The sequence below is a fragment of the Aotus nancymaae genome, unplaced genomic scaffold (genome assembly GCF_030222135.1).
Source record: "Aotus nancymaae isolate 86718 unplaced genomic scaffold, 86718_ANA_hifiasm-v0.15.2.pri h1tg000065l, whole genome shotgun sequence".
Taxonomy (NCBI): Eukaryota; Metazoa; Chordata; class Mammalia; order Primates; family Aotidae; genus Aotus; species Aotus nancymaae.
This window is the reverse complement of record NW_026988480.1, coordinates 8,875,295-8,892,826: the sequence shown is the minus strand read 5'-3', so window position 1 is coordinate 8,892,826 and position 17,532 is coordinate 8,875,295. Positions and strand designations below refer to the sequence as shown.

At 46.4% G+C, this 17,532-nt stretch overlaps 1 protein-coding gene across 1 annotated transcript in view; it reads left to right on the top strand.

The window, feature by feature from the left end:
• Nucleotides 1-17,532, top strand: part of ADCY1 (adenylate cyclase 1) — a 126,529-nt gene that overhangs the window by 19,641 nt on the left and 89,356 nt on the right. The window contains exon 3 of the mRNA XM_012458522.3: nt 15,773-15,891. Within this exon, the coding sequence (XP_012313945.3) occupies nt 15,773-15,891 (119 nt within the window). The remainder of the gene's footprint in view (nt 1-15,772; nt 15,892-17,532) is intronic.

The window sequence follows — 17,532 nt, the reverse complement described above, 5'->3', positions numbered from 1 at the left end:
TTTTTCTCTTTTATCTCCCTCCCCTCTCCTTTTCCATAACTTTGTGCTTGTTCACGTTCTGTGTTGGTCTTTTTTCATTTCTTTTCTGACATTTGCTGCCTCTCCTATGTACTCTATTTCCTCCCAGTATTGTAGCCTTTGCTGCCTGATTTGCAGTGTTTCACTGGGTTTTATAGCAGCTCCGTGAGCAGGGGATTCTTTCCTCAGCCCTAGGAGGAGGCAGTCACACTCAGGGAGGCTCAGAGGCACATCCGAGTTTTAACTGCAGAACGTTCTTAAGCAGGACGTTTTCAAAATGTTCACCCAATCCAGTGAACCCAGCCGAGTGCTATTTATTGTTCAGATTTTGTCTTTATGTGTATTTTCCCCACGTAATTGTCATTTTGGTGTATATATAATTTTATTTTCTGCCTTTTTGCTTGCCATTTTGCACAGACATCGCTACTGGTGTGATAAATGTGATTTAAAACATCTGCTTATTCTTCCCTTAATGCACATTCTGCGGTGTTCTCAGCATCTGACATTTAGATACCACGTTCTAAGAGAGATTTTTCTTCATGCACATGAAGTATTCACTGAGTAACATTTTTAGCAGTGTGAATATGTCATTTATCTCCCAAGTTTCTGAGGTATTTTCCCAAATTTTACATCTTGTTTATGTGCTCTTTTACATCTTCATAAGTGATGTCTGTTACACTCTGCTCTCTATAGCAGTCCAGGCCAACCACTGCATCAGCAGCAGTGGGGAGCCTGTTAGGAATGCAGATGGGCAGGCCCCGCCCACCCCTGTAGCGGGGAAGGCCCAGGGGTTGGGTTCCCGTGAGCTGCTCTGCAGTGTGCTGTGTCCCTGTGTGCCCCTGTCTTTCTCCCCTTCTCCCTCTCCTTCTGTCTATCGGTTTCTGCCTTTCCCCCTCCTTTCCTCCCTCTCTCTGTGTGAGGACTTGGCATCTCCTGTTTCCCTTGCCCCTTTCTGTTTACTAAGGCCGATGGCGACTCCTTCGTGCTTGTTCACCCTCTGTATTTCTTTGTGACTTGTACACTCCAACCCTCCGTCCCGTTATGTTCTGACTTTCCTGGCAGTTGAGTGAACTGCTCACTGTGTAACAGAAACACTGATGCCTCATCAGAAGGGGTCCCCATATTTCCCCAGGTCTGTTCCTCTAGCTTTGCTTTTCCTTGCATTAAAAATTCAATCTTTTATATTTTCAAATTGGAGGATCGTTTACCTTCATGATTTTCTCTGTTGCTTCAAAGCTGAGCGGATGTTTTGACACACGAACACTGAATGAGGACGTGCCTTCTGTGACTTTCCCGAGTGGTTCCTGAGACCTCAGCCGTCCTGACATTTGCTGTATTTTTTCTGTCGATTCCCTTTGATCATTCAGGGTTGTATCTCATGATAACTGTCTGCCTAGATGACTGGTAATCAGCACTGAGGTTTCTCCTGGCCGCCCGCTGCTCGATGCCACTGCAGGGAGCCTTGTCTCTTGGGGATGGCAGAGGGGAGCACTTGGGGCCCAGTGGGGCCCTGCCAGCTCTCGAGGCTCTCAGGTATACAGGCACTTTGTTCCTCAGCATCTGCCTGGGGCCTGCCTGGCCGTCCAGAGAACCTGGAGGTGGCCATGGCAGCCCTGTCCAGGCCTCACACATGTCAGCATGAAACGGCAGTCTCCTGAGTGACAGGTGATGGAGCCTTACCATGCGGCTAGTTGTGGGCGTCTGCCCTTCATGTTTTAATCTCGTTAATGACACACTTCCATTCAGCACCTGTTCTCAGAGCCTTCTCCAGCCCCTTGGACCGTCCAGGCAACACAATGGGTGATGGGAGAGGATCGGGGATGCACTTAGGTTCTGAGAGGAGGTATGGGGGCATGTGACCTGATTCTGTGGGGAGATCCAGGAAGACACACCTGGTCCTGGGAGGGGATCTGGGTGTGGACACACGCTAGTCTGGGAGGGTTTCTGGGTGGATGTACCCTGGTCCCAAGAGAGGATATGAGGGAAACACTTTGGTTTTGGGATGGGATTTGGGGGGACACACCCCAGTCCTGAGAGGGATTCTGGGCCAATGCTGGTCTTGGGAGTGGATGTGGGCATCACTGGGAGGAGGCGGTAGAATGCAGTGCATGTTCAGAGGTCAAGTCGAGGGGAGGCGTGTGGGCAGACTCCAAGCCTTTGCTTCCATGCACAGTGCATTGAGGGAAATCATTTCATGTCCTGTGGCCTCAGCTGGAATGAGATGGCTCTGACTGCTGGAGAGGTGGGTAGGGCTGGCTCCTGCGTGTCTTTGCTCACAGAGGGGAGCTTCTAGGCCTAGCAGGAAAGAGACATCATGAATACGTTTTGGGGGTCAGTGCACAGGTAAGAGCGTGGAGGCAGGGGAGCAGACACACTGGGGAGTTTGGCGGTGGTTTTCTTTGTTTCTTCTTGGGGGATGAATGTGTAATCCAGGGGCGCTGTGGTCAGTGGCTTTGTGAGCAGGGAGAGCATTGTGCTCAGTTCACAAAGCAGGAGTTTGGCTCAGGAGGCTCAGAAAACACCTCCCAGGGATGTGCCTGTGGACAGGCCCACACTTCGTGGTTCCCACTGACTGCCTGGGTCTGCAGGAGGCCACAACAGGGGACCGCCGTTCTGAAATGCAAACTCCCAACATTAAACCCCTCGTCCTGTCCCAGCTGAAGCAGTTTTGTTCCGGAATGGGAACTGATGGAACAGATGGACACGGCTGCAGCGGCAGTGCCCTTGCTCCAGGGCTCCCGGCAGTGCCAAGGGTGGAGGCCACTGGCTCTCACCCTTCTCCACTGTGTTTGCGCATCGGATGCCCCAATGCCAGATCGTTCTTGCCCGGTTTGATAAGTTATGTTTTGACAGCAGTAGTAGGGTGTGCTTCACCTTAAGCCCTGGGGAGCACCTCTCAGTGTCCTGGTTTATGATGCCACTGTTGCCTTTTACCAGCCAGAATGCATCCCTGGGTGCTCTGTGCCTACTTGCTGCTAACTTTTGCAGCTACCCATGAAGAAGGTGACAACAGACACAGCACTAGGAGCTTTCTCCTTCCCCTCCTGTACTGTTTAGTGCCAGTAGCCCTGTGGTTGCCCTGCAGAATGTTTGAGACTTTAGGAGTCTGGTCTGCTCCTGCTGAGGAGAGGCTTCTATCAACATTCTTACTGGGGGTCTCCCTGATCTCCCCTTCACCTTCTCAGGGCAGCCTGTGAAACAAGAGGCTGTGGAGGACAAGGGTGGGGTGGGGATGAGGGCTTGTCTCTTTCCTTGCACTACTTACTGTCTGTCTGGAAAGTTCTCTGCTGTAGTTAGGTAAAGTTTACCTGAATTGTCAGTGTGCCTGAGGCTGATTCCTTCGGGGGGATTTGGATGAGCTAAAATGACCCCTCCTCTCAACACAGCAAAACAAAGAAACAGAACAAAGGGTCCCCTTGGGCCCCCGCCCTTCATCTGTCCTTGCCTGCAGGATCTGGGCAGAATAGAAGAGGGTCAAGGTACCAAGATGTTCTTTCTGAGTTGTCAGATCTCTTTAAAATTAATATCAGCCCTCTGTATCATGGTTAGGAATGTAAGGACTTTATTCTGCTTAGTAGATCTGAGAACTGTGGCTCTGAAAATTTAAATAACCCAGGAAAGATAATGGCGCGAATGACAGAGTGGCCAGTGGCAGAGCCAGGGTGAGCCCAGGATCTTCCAAGGGAACCACATGGCTGTCTCCTCCCTTCGTGGCCACAGACCTCCTCAGCTAAAAAACGCTCACTCAGATGTTTTAGGCTCACAAATAACCGAGCTAACATGCTCCAAAGGGGTGTGAAGTTTCTTTTAACAGGGATTTTTCCGTTTCTGAACAAAAATGTCAAAAGTTGGTTCTTTGAAATAGAAAAGCCTTAGAGAGACTGATCAAGAAGAAAAAGAGCAGACACAAATAAGGAGCATGAGGCACGAGAAAGGCTGCAGATAAAGCAGGGATTAAAAATAGATAATAGGGAAATGCTGAGAATAATTTTATGCCAGTATATTTGAAGAGAGACAAAATGGCCAAATTTCCAGAAAAAGTGTGAGTTACCGAAGATGATCCGCAAAGAAAAAGAAAGCCTGAAAAATCCTTTAATTATTAAAAAGAGTGATTCAGTAATTTACAAGCTCATCAAAAAGTAAACAGCAAGCCCAGATGGTTTTACAGATGAGTTAGACAGAACTTCCAGAAAAACGCGATTCCAGTTTGATCGGTCGCAGCATGAATTGTGCTCTGAGCCCAGGTCAAGCTGGCTGGTGATTATGGAGGATGGAGGTCAGATTCCCACATCTCACAAAGGCCTGTCACGTGGACTGCAGGGAAAGCCTGTTTCTCAGTCCTGTTTCATTAGTGGTTTGGTGCCGAAGTGGATTGGGCGAGCATCAGGTGGACGCTTGGTCCCTGCCCTGATGCTGTTTAATGCACCAGGTTCTAGGAGCGAGGGGCAGGGTATGCTGCCTGGTCGGGGTGACACGACTCCTGCGTGCTGTCAGCCCCTTGCCATTGCGAGGACACTCATGCAAGTGGAACTGAGGTCCAGGGTGTTTGTGGTCAGCGTCAGAGGCTCTAGAATGCTCCCAGATCCCAACCTGTTGGTCGTATGCTGGGTAGTGGAGGCGACCTGCTCCCTGGCCTCCTGGAGCAGCTCTTGCCCAGCCTCCTTCCTGCCTTGAATGCCAGTGTCCTTTTGGGGGACTGTCAGCAGGGGTTCCACAGGGCATCCCCCTCCTGTGTGGATGTCACACATCTGGCTCCATGCTGAGGCATCCTGTTCCTCTGTGGCCCTCACAGCCCTCTGGGTTCTTCAGTCTCCCTAGCTCTCCAGGAGCACCACATTGGGCCCCTGGGTCACTTCCTGCCGCATGGTTTTTGTGGCTTGTGCTTCACAGTTTGCTCTGTATCAGCTCTGGGGACCCCAGTCTCTTCCTCGTCATTCTGTGGCCAGTGCTGCAATATTGCTGAGGAAGATGCCAGAGCTGGTTGTCACCTTGGACTGTCTGTGGGAGGCTCTACAGCATGTCCTGGGGGGCTGTGAGGAGGTTTGTGGTGACCCAGTTGTTTGCCACATCTGTCTTTTTTTTTTTAAGACAGAATCTCATTCTGTCACCCCAGCTGGAGCACAGTGGCACAATCTCAGATCACCACAACCTCTGCCTCCCGGGTTCAAGCGATTCTCCTGCCTCAGCCTCCTGAGTAGGTGGGATTACAGGCATGCGCCACTGTGTCCGGCTAATTTTGCATTTTTAGTAGAGACGGGATTTCACCATGTTGGTCAGGCTGGTCTCAAACTCCTGACCTTAGGTGATCTGCCCGCCTCAGCCTCCCAGAGTGCTAGGATTACAGGTGTGAGCCACCTTGTGCGGCCTTGTCACATCTGTCTTGTTCCTTGTTTGTCTGAAATTGCATGGAAGTTGGAGATGGTGGCCAGTGTGTGGCTCCTGGACACACTGTGGTTCTCCCTAATGGAACAGCCCAGGCTCAGGAGCCACATGCCAAGATCTAGAGCCCAGATGTGGCTGGGAAAGGAAGGGTCCCTGAGTCCACCAGGGCCTGCCTCCATGCTGGCGATATGGGATCTGATGTGCTGTGAGCTTCTGGTGGTCCACGAGGGAGAGGGCAGATCTGCAAGGAGTCCAGCATCTACCGCCTGCTTCTCAGATGATTAGGGAACCGGGCCCAGCTGTGTCCAGTATAGTGACATGAAGTGACCTATGGAAGGGACCTCTGACAGGGTGAGGGACTTGGCACACACAGCTACAGGCTGCAGGGAGCTTTTGCAGTTTCCCACCGGGCTTTCCTGGAAGAACCTGGGCAGCAGAGCCTTGAGTAGGGGAGAGCAGCCACGGGAAGGCAGTCCCTGACCCCGCCTGCTGAGGAAGACAGAACTCGGAGAGCCTGTCTGGAGTAAAGTGGCCCCTTGGGACAGCATGTCGGTTAGAATCTGGTTTGGCTGCCAGTAACTGACCTGGAAAATGGTGGCTTAAACAAAATAGAAATTGTCTTTTCGTGGACAGAAGTCTGAAGGGAGGCAGCCCAGGCTGGTGTGGTCAGCTAAGGCTGCATAACAGAGACTGGGTGGCTGCAACAAGAGAAATTTATTTCCTCACGTTCTGGAGGCTGCAAAGTCCAAGATCAAGGTGTTGTCGGGGCTGGTTCCATCTGAAGTCTCTCTCCTTGACTTGCTGATGGCTGTCCTCTCCCTGTATCCTTACGTGGTCTTCCCTCTGTGCACACACCTTTGGTGTCTGTGTCTCCTAATCTCTTCTTAGGAGAAGAGGAATCCAGCCACGTTGGATTAGGGCCCACCCAATTACCTCATTTTAATTTAATACTTTCCTAGAGGTCCTGCCTTCAAATATAGTTGCCACATTGTGTGTTAAGGCTTCAACCTATGAATTTGGAGAGGAGGGTCACAATTTAGGTTATAGCAGCCATGAAACAACATCTTATTTTATTTCAAATAAAAGTCAAGTGTATGATTTAAAAATAAGGAGATGCTGGGTGAGAGTCCTGGATGAGTGTGCCTGGAGTGGTGAGTGCCTGGCTTTGAGCTCCCTGGATGGCCGAGTGCAAATAGAAGTACACATCACAGCCCCTGTGCAGCTGGTGGAGAAGCAGGCCTGGGCTGGGGGACAGCCCCTCCCTGCAGGGTTTCCTCCCTTCCCCCTGCCGCCCCCCGCCCTTATTTGAGCTGCATGTGGCAGGAGGCAGGAGCGGAGATCCTGCCAGGTTTTCGGCTCACTCTGATGGATGCTGTGGCTGGGCAGCTCACTGACCGGCTCCAGGCCTCAGATCCACCAGCCCTGAATGTGGCTGTTTGTGGGTGATGAGGGGCGGTGGTATCCATACCTGAGCACGCTGCACACTTAGCCTGCTCCTCTGCTCAGGGTCTGCTGTCCACCCTGGAAGGAGACTCCTTTTTGCCACAACTTTAGAGACCATTATTGTTTGTTTCTTCCAACCTCCTTCTGGTTTGTCCTGATGTTGATTTTACCCTGTGGAGCAATGGCTGGTAGAGGGGCAGTGAGTGAGTCCTCATCAATAGGTGTGTAGTGAATGAATGCGACTGAGCGTGATTGGGGAATTGATCTTGTAGCTTCCTTGGCCCAGCACTCCCAGCGGTTGCCTCTTCGTGTGTGCATCTCATACACATGCTTGTGACCTTGCCAGTGAGCTTGGGGTGAGAGGTAGGGGTGAGGACAAGTGGAGATGACCCTCACTTTGCAGACATGTCCAGCCTGGAATTGTTGCCAGGAGAAGGGAAGGGAAGGGAAGGGAAGGGGCCTGAACCCAGCCAGCAGAGTGGTTGGAGGACACCACGGCTAAGAACACTCACTGGGCTCGGGGCAGGGCGGAGGGCACCAGCACTACTCTGGCTGTTAGGTGACCAGTGCCAGGGCTTCAGGAGGTGGCCTTGACTGAACTGAGTAGGGACATGCTATGTGGAGGAGCAAGAGTGATCAGGGTTATCAGGAATGAGTGAGGGGTTTGCCAGGTAGAGGCAGGGAGGTAGGAACTGGAGGAGGCATTCAGGCAGCAAATTGAGGTGGAGGTGGTCACCGGTATTACTTTTGTAAGTGTGATCTCTGCCTTTCTTCTGCTTGGAGAGGGTGGGGATATGGGCTGGAAGTGCAGCTCCACTGGGTGGTAAAGACCACTTAGGGGCTTCAGGGTGTTCATGGCCCCCCACAAGGGTCCAGCCTGAGGTCTGTGCCTGTCACAGCTGGAGAGCATGGGGTGAGAGGCACAGGAGGTCACTCTCAGCTTCGTCCTCTGTCGCCTGCACCCCGTCCAGGAAACCCTGTATCCCTGAGTTCATCTTCCTCTTCCATCATATGGAACTGGCCCCTCCTAGAGCTCTGGCTGTTCCTCAGATGCCATTATTAAATCAGAATTCCAAAAATAATATGCAGCTATTTAAAGCACACACTCAATTTGTTATCCTAACAAGGTAAATGGAAAAATTTTGAGTTCTCATCATGTGAAGAAATTTACCAAGAGAATGAAGACTTCCATTTAAGTGATGCAATATGGATTTTAAATGGGGCTGGCCCATGGACAGCACCTTCCCAAACACAGATGTGATTTATTTTTCATTTTTTAAAACAGCTTTATTGAGCTTATATACCATAAAGTTAAATTAAATAAACTTTGTTCAATTGAATAAGTTCAATTAAATGCTTTTTTTAGATTTCAGAATTATTACTATGTAGAATTTTACAAGAATCTTTATCTTATTACACATTAGTCTTATTTAATAATATGTCAAATGATCTTAATATAGAGAATTAGTATGTAATAATCTAAATTTAGGATATTTTTAGTATCCCCCAAAGACACCTCATATCCATTAGCAGTCACTCTCCGTATATACCCACACCTGCCTTCCAGCAAGACGTAGGCACCCACTACTCTACTTCCTGTCTCTGTAGATTTACCTGTTCTGGACGTTTCATACAAATGGGATCATATGATAGGTGATCTTTTGTGACTGGCTCCTTCCACTTAGGATAATGTTTTTGAGGTGCATGCTGATAGTAGCATCTGGATTGTATTTCATTCTTTTTTTGTGGCCAAATTATATTCCACTGTATGGATGGATCACATTTTATCTGTTCACAGTTGATACATATTTGGGTTGTATCCACTCTGGGTATAATAAGTAATGCTACTATAAAAATCATATACAAGTTTTTGTGTGAACACATTTTCATTTCTTTTGGATAAATACCTAGGCGTAGAATTGCTAGGTCACGTGGTAACTATGGTTAGAATTTTAAGGAGCTACTAGACTGTTTTCCAAAGTGGCTGCACCATTTTCCATTCCTACCAGGAATATGCAAAGCCTTTATCTAGTTTCTGCATATTCAGAATCTGTTTTTTTTAAATTAAACTTTAATAACACAGGTAGATCCCATGTGCCCTTTACCCAGTTTCCCCAATGGCAACATCTGCAGAACTGTGGTACAGTATTACAACCATGATATTGACATTGGGACACCCAAGATATGGAACATCCATCACCCTGAGATTCCCTCATGTCCCTTTAAATAGCCACATCCACTTCCCTCCATGACACCTTCATTCTGAAGACCTGGCAGTCGCTAACCTGTTACCCATTTCTATAAATTTGTAATTTCAAAAAGTTCATATAAATGGAATGATGCACTATGTAGATGTTTGGGATTCGCATTTTTAACTCAGTATAATTACTTGGAGATTCATCCATATTGTTGAATATATCAATATTTGTTTCTTTTTACTGCTCAGTGGCATTCTATGGTGTGGCTGTATCACAGTTTGTTTAATTGTTGGCCCATTGAAGGATGTCTTGGTAGTTTCCAATTTTGGCCTATTAGGAATAAAGCTGCTATGAACATTCATACACAGGTTTTTGTGTGAACATAGGTACTAATTTTTCTGGCATGAATATCTAGAAGTACAGTTACTGGGTCATATGGAAGTTATCTATTTAGTTTATTGAGAAATAGTGAAACTTTCCCAGAATGGTTGTACCATTTATGTACCCAGCAATATATCCATGTCTTTTGCCCACTTTATAATTGGATTTTTTAAACTGCTGAACTTTGAGAGTTCTTTATATGTTCCAGTTAACAGTACTTTTTTGGATATGTGGTTTATGAATATTAAAGCCTATAGCTTATCTTTTCATTCTTTTAACAGGGTCTTTTTGAGAGAAAATATTTTTAATTTTGATGAGGTTTAATTTATCATTTTTTTCCTTTTATGGATTGTACTTTTGGTGTCAAGTCTAAAGACTTTTTGCCTAGCCCTAGTTCTTATGTGTTTTTCTAAAAGTTTTATCTTTCACATTTAAATCTATGATGTATTTTAATTTAATATTTGCTTAAGATATGAGGTTTAGGTTAAAATTCATTTTTTGTCTATGAATGTCATGTTGCTGGAGCATTTGTTGAAAAGACTACCCTTCCTCCATTGAATTACTTTTGAACCTTTGTCAAAAATTTGTTGTGCACATTCATGTGTCTATTTGTGGATTCTAGATTCTGTTTTATTGTTCTATATGTTTATCTGTCATCCAACATCACACTGTCTGGATTATTGTTACTTCATAACAAGTCTTGAAATCAGATAAACTGATTTATTCTACCTTATTGTTCTTTTTCAAAATTATATTAGGTAGTATTATTCCTTTTCCTTTATATTTTGGTGTTAGAATAATTTTACCTATATGTACTAAAGACTTTGCTGGGATTTTGATAGGATTTATATTAAAACCATATCAATTTGGAGAGGGTTGACATTTTTACTAAGTTGAGTATGCCAATCCATGAACATGGTATGTCTCTCCATTTATTTATATCTTCTCTGATCTCTTTAATCAGTCTTCTGTGGTTTTTTAACATACAAGTCCTATACATGTTTTGTTAGATTTACACCTAAGTATTTCATTTTTGAGCAACTGTTAATGGCATTGTATCTTATCAGTGTCCATATCTTTATTGTTAGTATATAGAAATGTAATTGACTTTTATAGATTGGTCTTGTATCTTGTGACCTTCTGAACTTGATTATTTGTTCTAGGAGTCTTTTCGGTATCATTTTCTTTTGTTTTTGTTTTTGTAACATACATTGTATTTCCCGTGTAGACAATCATATTAATTTTATTTCTTCCTTTCCAATCTGTATGCCTTTTCTTTCTTTTTCTTAACTTACTGCACTAATAAGACCTTCCCATGAGATGTTGAATATGAGTAATGGGAGCCAACATCCTTGCCTTGTTCCCAGTGAAAGCATTCAATGTTTGGCTGTTAAGTATAACGTTAGGTGTAGGCCTTTTCTGAATATTCTTTATGAAGAGGTGGAAGTTTTTTTCTATTACCATTTTTCTGAAAGTTTTCATCATAAATGGGTATTGAATTTTGTCAAATTCATTTTTGATTTCAATTACTATATGATTTTTATTTTTTATTCTGTTGATGTGGTGTATAGCTTGATTGATGTTTCAATTTTGAATTAGCCTTACATCCCTGGATTAAACCCCATGTGGTTGGGGTGTATACTTCTTGTGACATATTACTGAATTGCTATCTTGTAAAAGATGATTACATTTATATTTGTTTCTAAAGTACATTTATAGTTCTTTATTTAGTCATTCTTATGATGGTTGCTTTACAGTCTTTGTTAGTTATTCCTTCGTCTCTGTCTTCTTGGTATTGGTGTGTGTTGGTTGTCTTTGTTCACTTGATGAGCTTGTTCTAGTTCTTGGTATGTTGAATGATGGTTCGCTGTAACCTAGACATTTGGAATGTTGTGTATGAGGCTCTGTATCTTACTTGGACCTTTTGTATTTGATGATTTCTGTCACATCACTGTGGCTGGGAATAGGGGGGCTGTTGTCTCTTTACTGCCAGATGGGGTTAGAAGTTTAGGATTCACACTGGGCCTCTGTTGACACCATGTGAGTAGGGGTCCTTCTTACTGCTGAGCAGGAATAAGAGTTCTAGCCCCCTATGGTCCCCACTGATAGCACCTGGCTCGGGGGCAAATGAGAGTCCCTTGGTTCTCATTGACTCTGCAGAGTTGGGGGATGCTTGTTACTAGCAGGTGGAAAAGAAAGGCTTGGCTCCCTCTGGGAGTGGGTGGGTTGATTGGGGACCCCTTCAAAGCCTGAGGTGGGGGTAGAGGTCTGGCCTCTCTACTTGGCCTTTGCTGGTGTGGGTGGGGTTGAAGCACAGACTTTTCAGTGTCTCTGGCCTGGGGCAGGGAAGTTATTGTCTGAAAGTTTTCTTCTTGTGAAGCTGCCCAGTCCTGGGCCTTTGGTGGAAGAGAGCTGCTTTTGTTGTGTTTTCTTTTGGTCTGTGCCCACTGTGTTGCTGACTTGCCCACTTCTCCAGCACTCAGTCTGGTATATATGAGACTAAAGAAACCTCAGGAACTCACCTTTATCTCTTTTCTTGGTCTCAAGGTTTCTGCCTTCTTCCCTCTGCTTGTTTGATATGTAACATCCAGGACTTTCAGTTGTGCTCAGCAGGAGGAATAGGGAAAAATACTGCTCTATCTTCCCAGAAGTAGAGTCTTCACAGTTGTCACTGAAATATCTAGTTTTTGTTAAGAGTACATTTAAGTCACTTTTTGATAGTCAAGATAAATGCGTTAAGATTTTTATATAGCCTTCATAAGACACTGGCATACTTTGTATGACCCATATTCACATTAGCTTTTATACTTTTGATTTCTGGCTTTTTAAGTTATTTTTTTGGCTAGAGCCTATTGACATATTGTCTGTTCTTGGCACTAATGTTTACTGTTGCTTGGGGCTTTAGGGTTTTGAGATTGGATGTGAATTTCAGGTAGAATCTCTATAATGTGGATGAGCTACTTTGCTTAGTTTGTTTGTTTGTTTTTAATCAGAAAATGAATGCTGAGTCTTATAAGATGGCTGCTTGCTTCCTGTGGGAAAGGTTTTATACTTGAGTCTGTGGTTATTAATGTGTGTTGGCTTAGATGCTGCTGTTAATCCAGTGGATGGAACTAATGCTGAGCCCTTGGCTGGAAATGCATTTGTCCTTAGGAATGTCGTGTGACAGTGGCTTACTGAAGGGACATAGCTCTTTTTGTGTTACATATACATTCCAGGGTAGGCACTTTATGGAGATGCAGCAGGTGTGATCCATGAAATCCTCAGCAGTCTCCATCCAGCTCGCCACCTGTGTCTCTAGTGTGTTGCCTTCATCCTCCCAAACCAAGATGGTAGGTGGAGATCTGGCTGTTATGACTGTATTCCCAACAATAGCAGGAGAAAAAGAGAAGAGGAATAAGCTGTTTTGTTTTTAAAATTTTAACCTTCATTTTAGATTTGAGGGTACATGTGCAGGTTTGTTACATGGATGTACTGTGTGATACTCAGGTTTGAGGTACAATTATTCCATAACCCAGGTACTAAGCATAGTACCCAATAGTTAGTTTTTAACCCTTGCCTCCCTCCATCCCTCTCTCCCCTTTTTGGAGTCCCCATTGTCTGTTCTTTGCATCTTTATGTTCATATGTATCCAATGTTTAGCTTCCACTCATAAGTGAGAACATGCGGTACTTGGTTTTCTGTTCCTGCATTACTTCAATGGCCTCCAGCAGCATCCATGTTGCTGTAAAGGACATAATTTCATTCTTTTTTATGGCTGCATAGTATTCCATGGTGTATATGTACCACATTTTCTTTATCCAGGCCACCATTGTTAGGCACCTGTGTTGATTCCATGTCTTTTATTGTAAATAGTGCTGCAATGTACATACACATGTATGTGCCTTTTTGGTAGAATAATTTATTTTGTTTTGGATATGTACCCAGTAGTGGAATTGCTGGATTTGAAGGCAGTTCTAAGTTCTTTGAGAAATGTCCAAATTACTTTCCACAATGGCTGAACTAAGTTACATTCCCACCTGCAGTGTATTCCCACCAAGTGTTCCCTTTTCTCCGCGGCCTCACGAGCATCTGTTGTTTTTTGACTTTTTAGTAATAGCCATTCTGACTGCTGTAAGAAGGTATCTCATGGTGGTTTTGATTTGCATTTCTCTGATGATTATTGATGATGAGCATTTTTTCATGTTTGTTGACTACTCGTATGTCTTCTTTTGAGAGGTGACTGTTCATGTCCTTTCCCCATTTTTAAATGAGAGTTGTTTTTTGCTAGAACAAGCTGTTTTTAAGGAACATTTCCAAAGCTTCCACATGACCTTTCAACTTATATCTCCTTGGCCACATCTAGCTGCATGGGAGGCTGGAAAATATAGTCTTTATTCCAGGTAGTCAAGCACCCCAGTGAAAATAAGGGGCTCCCTTGTGAGGCCAGCAGTGGAGCAGGGCTACTGGGGACAGCCAGCTGATGGCTGGGTAACTCTTTCACAGCCAGTTCTTGCAGTGCCCCATGCCACGGCTCAGTTGTCCATGTGAGCTCCAGTCCCCCGTGCTGGGGGCTGTGTGTAGGGAGTCAGGGTGTGTTCCAGGGGCTTCCCAGCAGTCTTTCTTTCCTTCCCTCTGGGATCAGCCCTTGTGGTTCTGGATGTTCCCCATTACCTGTCACCTTTGTGTGGTCCCTGGAGGTCAGTATCCTGCATTTTTCAATTCCTCAGACATTATCATCACCTGAGCCAAGGTGGGAGCCAAGGTGGAGGTCACATGGGGGCTGCAGCAAAGCTTCATGGGAGCCACTTGGGGGCTATAGTGGGAGTTCAGGTGGGAACTGTGGTGGGGCCCTTTGTGGGGTGGGTTCTCAGTGTAGACTTTGGCCTTGCTTAGGACACACCTCCAGACCACAGACCCCGGGCCAGGACCCAGACAGGCTTCACCTGGAGGCAGAGACTTGGCCCCACTTGGCATCAGGCAGGACTGGACTTGGTGTTCATCCTCCGAAGTTTATGTGGAAGTAACTTACCAGGGAAAACTTCAAGTGTGTCAAATTTGTTTTCCCATTGTAAAATGGACCGTACACGTGGAACGTTATCTGCCATGTGGAGCAGAGGGGTGAGGCCCTCATGGCCACTTCCCAGAGGTCAGCTGGGCTTTTGGGATGTGGGTGGCTATTTTAATTGTGGCTGCTCCTATGGCCCCTGAGCGTGATGGCGTCTGGGCACCTGTGCTCCTTCTGAGAAGGTCACACAGGATGGTGACCGATCCTGGGTCAGAGATATAGCCTATGCACTACAGGAGGGATTCCCAGGGCTGTGCCCTGCAGGCCTGTGCAGCTGGGGATGGAAAGGAAGCGGAAGCATCTCAGTGCTAGGCACCTGCATGGCTCCTGCCGAGGCTCCTTGGAGGGAGGGAGAATGGCTGGTGCTGAGCAAGGCAGGCCACTGCAGAGGGACTCTGAGCCAGAGGGCATGGTGGGAGGCATGGAGCATCTTCCCTCCTCCAGCCCTTTTCCTTGCTTGTCAGTGGGATGTTTACCTGATTCTATGTAAGATTTAAACTCTGCTCTTTTGTTGTTCTTTTCAAAGCAGAGTGGGAGGGTCATGGGAAGGACTGAGGGGTGAGTTGGGGACCCTTACACCACATTTCTGGAACATGGTCTCTCAGACATAGGAGTGTACCCAACAGGTCAAGGGCCAGCTTGGGTTGGGATCAGGGAACATCCACCTGGAAGATGAGAATATAAGTGTTACTTACTCCTTCAGTCCAGACAAGGAAGGATTCTCCAGGATGGCATAGTTTGTTTTGAAAAATCCAAACATTTATTCTTTTCTCTTGGGGCAAAAAAGAAAATGCTTGACCTACACAGCTAAGGGAGAAATAAGAAGACAAAGACCAAGAAAGAATGCCATATGGTCCCCTAGGCCACTTATCTTTGTAAGAACAAGGGGACACTCTGGGTACCCTAGAAGGACAGCTCATCTTATTAAGCCAGTGTGGAAGACTCTTTCTGGGGTGTTGTTGGAGTAGTTGGGGGAGGGAGAGAGGGAAGCTGGGAGCTCTGGTGGGGACAGCAGTGTTTTCGATGTTGTGACTCTGCTGTACACTGAAGCACAGGCTGAAACTCAGCAGTGCACCCAGGGAGTAGCGTGAGGGACGCTGCAGAGAGGCCTGGGTGTTGGGGAGGCCATGCCAGCCCTGGCTAATGCTCCTGGAGAGAGTTGCTTGTTCAGTGGCAGTGCAGGCCTGGGCATGGGCCTACCCAGGCTCAGGGGCCAGGCATCCTCACTGGGGGGAGGGTGAGGTGAGGAGGAGTGGAGGGAGGGGGCCCTGCTGTCTGACATGGGCCCTTCTCTCCTATCTAGGAGCGGCTCCTCATGAGCCTTCTGCCCCGGAACGTTGCCATGGAGATGAAGGAGGACTTCCTGAAGCCCCCTGAGAGGATTTTCCACAAGATTTACATCCAGAGGCATGACAATGTGAGGTAGGGCTAGTGCTGACCCAGCACAGTGGGGAGCCTGGGAAGCTGAGGTGTGGAGGTGATGATGAAGGTGGGGAGGCAATGACAGAAATAGGGAAGGGATAGAGGGAGGTGGAGAAAGGATGGGGGTGTGGAGTTAGTGGTGGAGGTGAAGTGATGATGGAAGTGAGGAAGTGATAGGTGGAGGTGAGGAGGAGATAGTAAAGGTGTGGAGGTGAGGAGGTGATGGCTGAGGTCAAGAGTTGATGGTGGAGGTGAGGAGGTGATGGTAGAGGTGGTGGGTGATGGTGGGGGTGGGGAGGTGATGGTGTGGGTGGGGAGGTGATGGTGGAGGTGAGAATGTGATGGTGGTGGTGAGTAGGCGATTGTGGTGGTGAGGAGGTGATGGTGGAGATGAGGAGGTGATTGTGGAGGTGGGGAGGTGATGGTGGAGGTGGGGAGGTGATGGTGGAGGTGCTGGTGGAGGTGAGGAGATGATGGTGGAGGTGTTGAGTTGATGGTGGAGGTGAGGAGGGGATGGTGGAGGTGGGGCAGTGATAGTGGAGGTGAGAGGTGATAGTGGAGATGGGAGGTGATAGTGGAGATGGGAGGTGATAGTAGAGGTGGAAGGTGATAGTGGAGGTGGAGAGGTGATAGTGGAGGTGGGGCGGTGATAGTAGAGGTGGAAGGTGATAGTGGAGGTGGAGAGGTGATGGTGGAGGTGAGGAGGTGATGGTGGAGGTGAGGAGGTGATGATGGAGATGAGGATGTGATGGTGGAGGTGGGGAGGTCCTAATGGAGGTGTATGGGTAATGGTAGAGGTGGGGGTGATTGTGGAGGTGAGGAGGTGATGGTGGAGGTGATGGTGGAGAGTTATAGTTTTTGTAAGCAGCAAGGTAACCACAAAGAAAAAAATGCCTATAGAAATTACATAAAAGAGAAAGGAAAAGGAATAAAAGCATATCATAACAAAAGATTAACATAACACAAAGGAATTCAGAAAGAGAGGAAAAAACAAATAACTGAAAAATTCAAAAATGTGTTGAAATTAAACAACACATCCTTGAACAATTATCGAGTCAAAGAAGAAATCAAAAAGGAAATTAGAAAGTACCTCCAGGCTGGGCATGGTGGCTCACACTTGTAATCCCAGCACTTTGGGAGGCTGAGGTGGGAGGTTTGCTTTAGCCCAAGATTTCAAGATCAGCCTAGACAACATAAGACCTCATCTTTCCAAAAAATTTTTAAAAAGTAGCCAGACATGGTGGCAGGGACCTGTAGTCTCAGCTACTCAGGAGGCTGAAGTGGGAGGATTTTTTGAGCCCAGGAGTTCAAGGCTGAAGTGAGCTATGAGCACACCACTGCACTCCAGCAGTCTGGGTGACAAAGCAAGACCCTGTCTCAACAAACCAAACCAAACCAAACCAAACCAATCCAAACCTGAAAATACCTTCAGACAAAGAATATGAAAACACAGTATACCAAAACTTATGGGCTAGAACAGAAGCAGTAATAAGAGGGAAGTTCATAGCAATAAATGCTTACATTAAAAAAGAAGATCTTAAATTAACAATCTTAACATTGCTCCTCAAGAAGCCAAAAACACAAAACATATTAAGGCCAAAATTATTAGAATGAAGGAAATAACAGAGATCAGAACAGAAA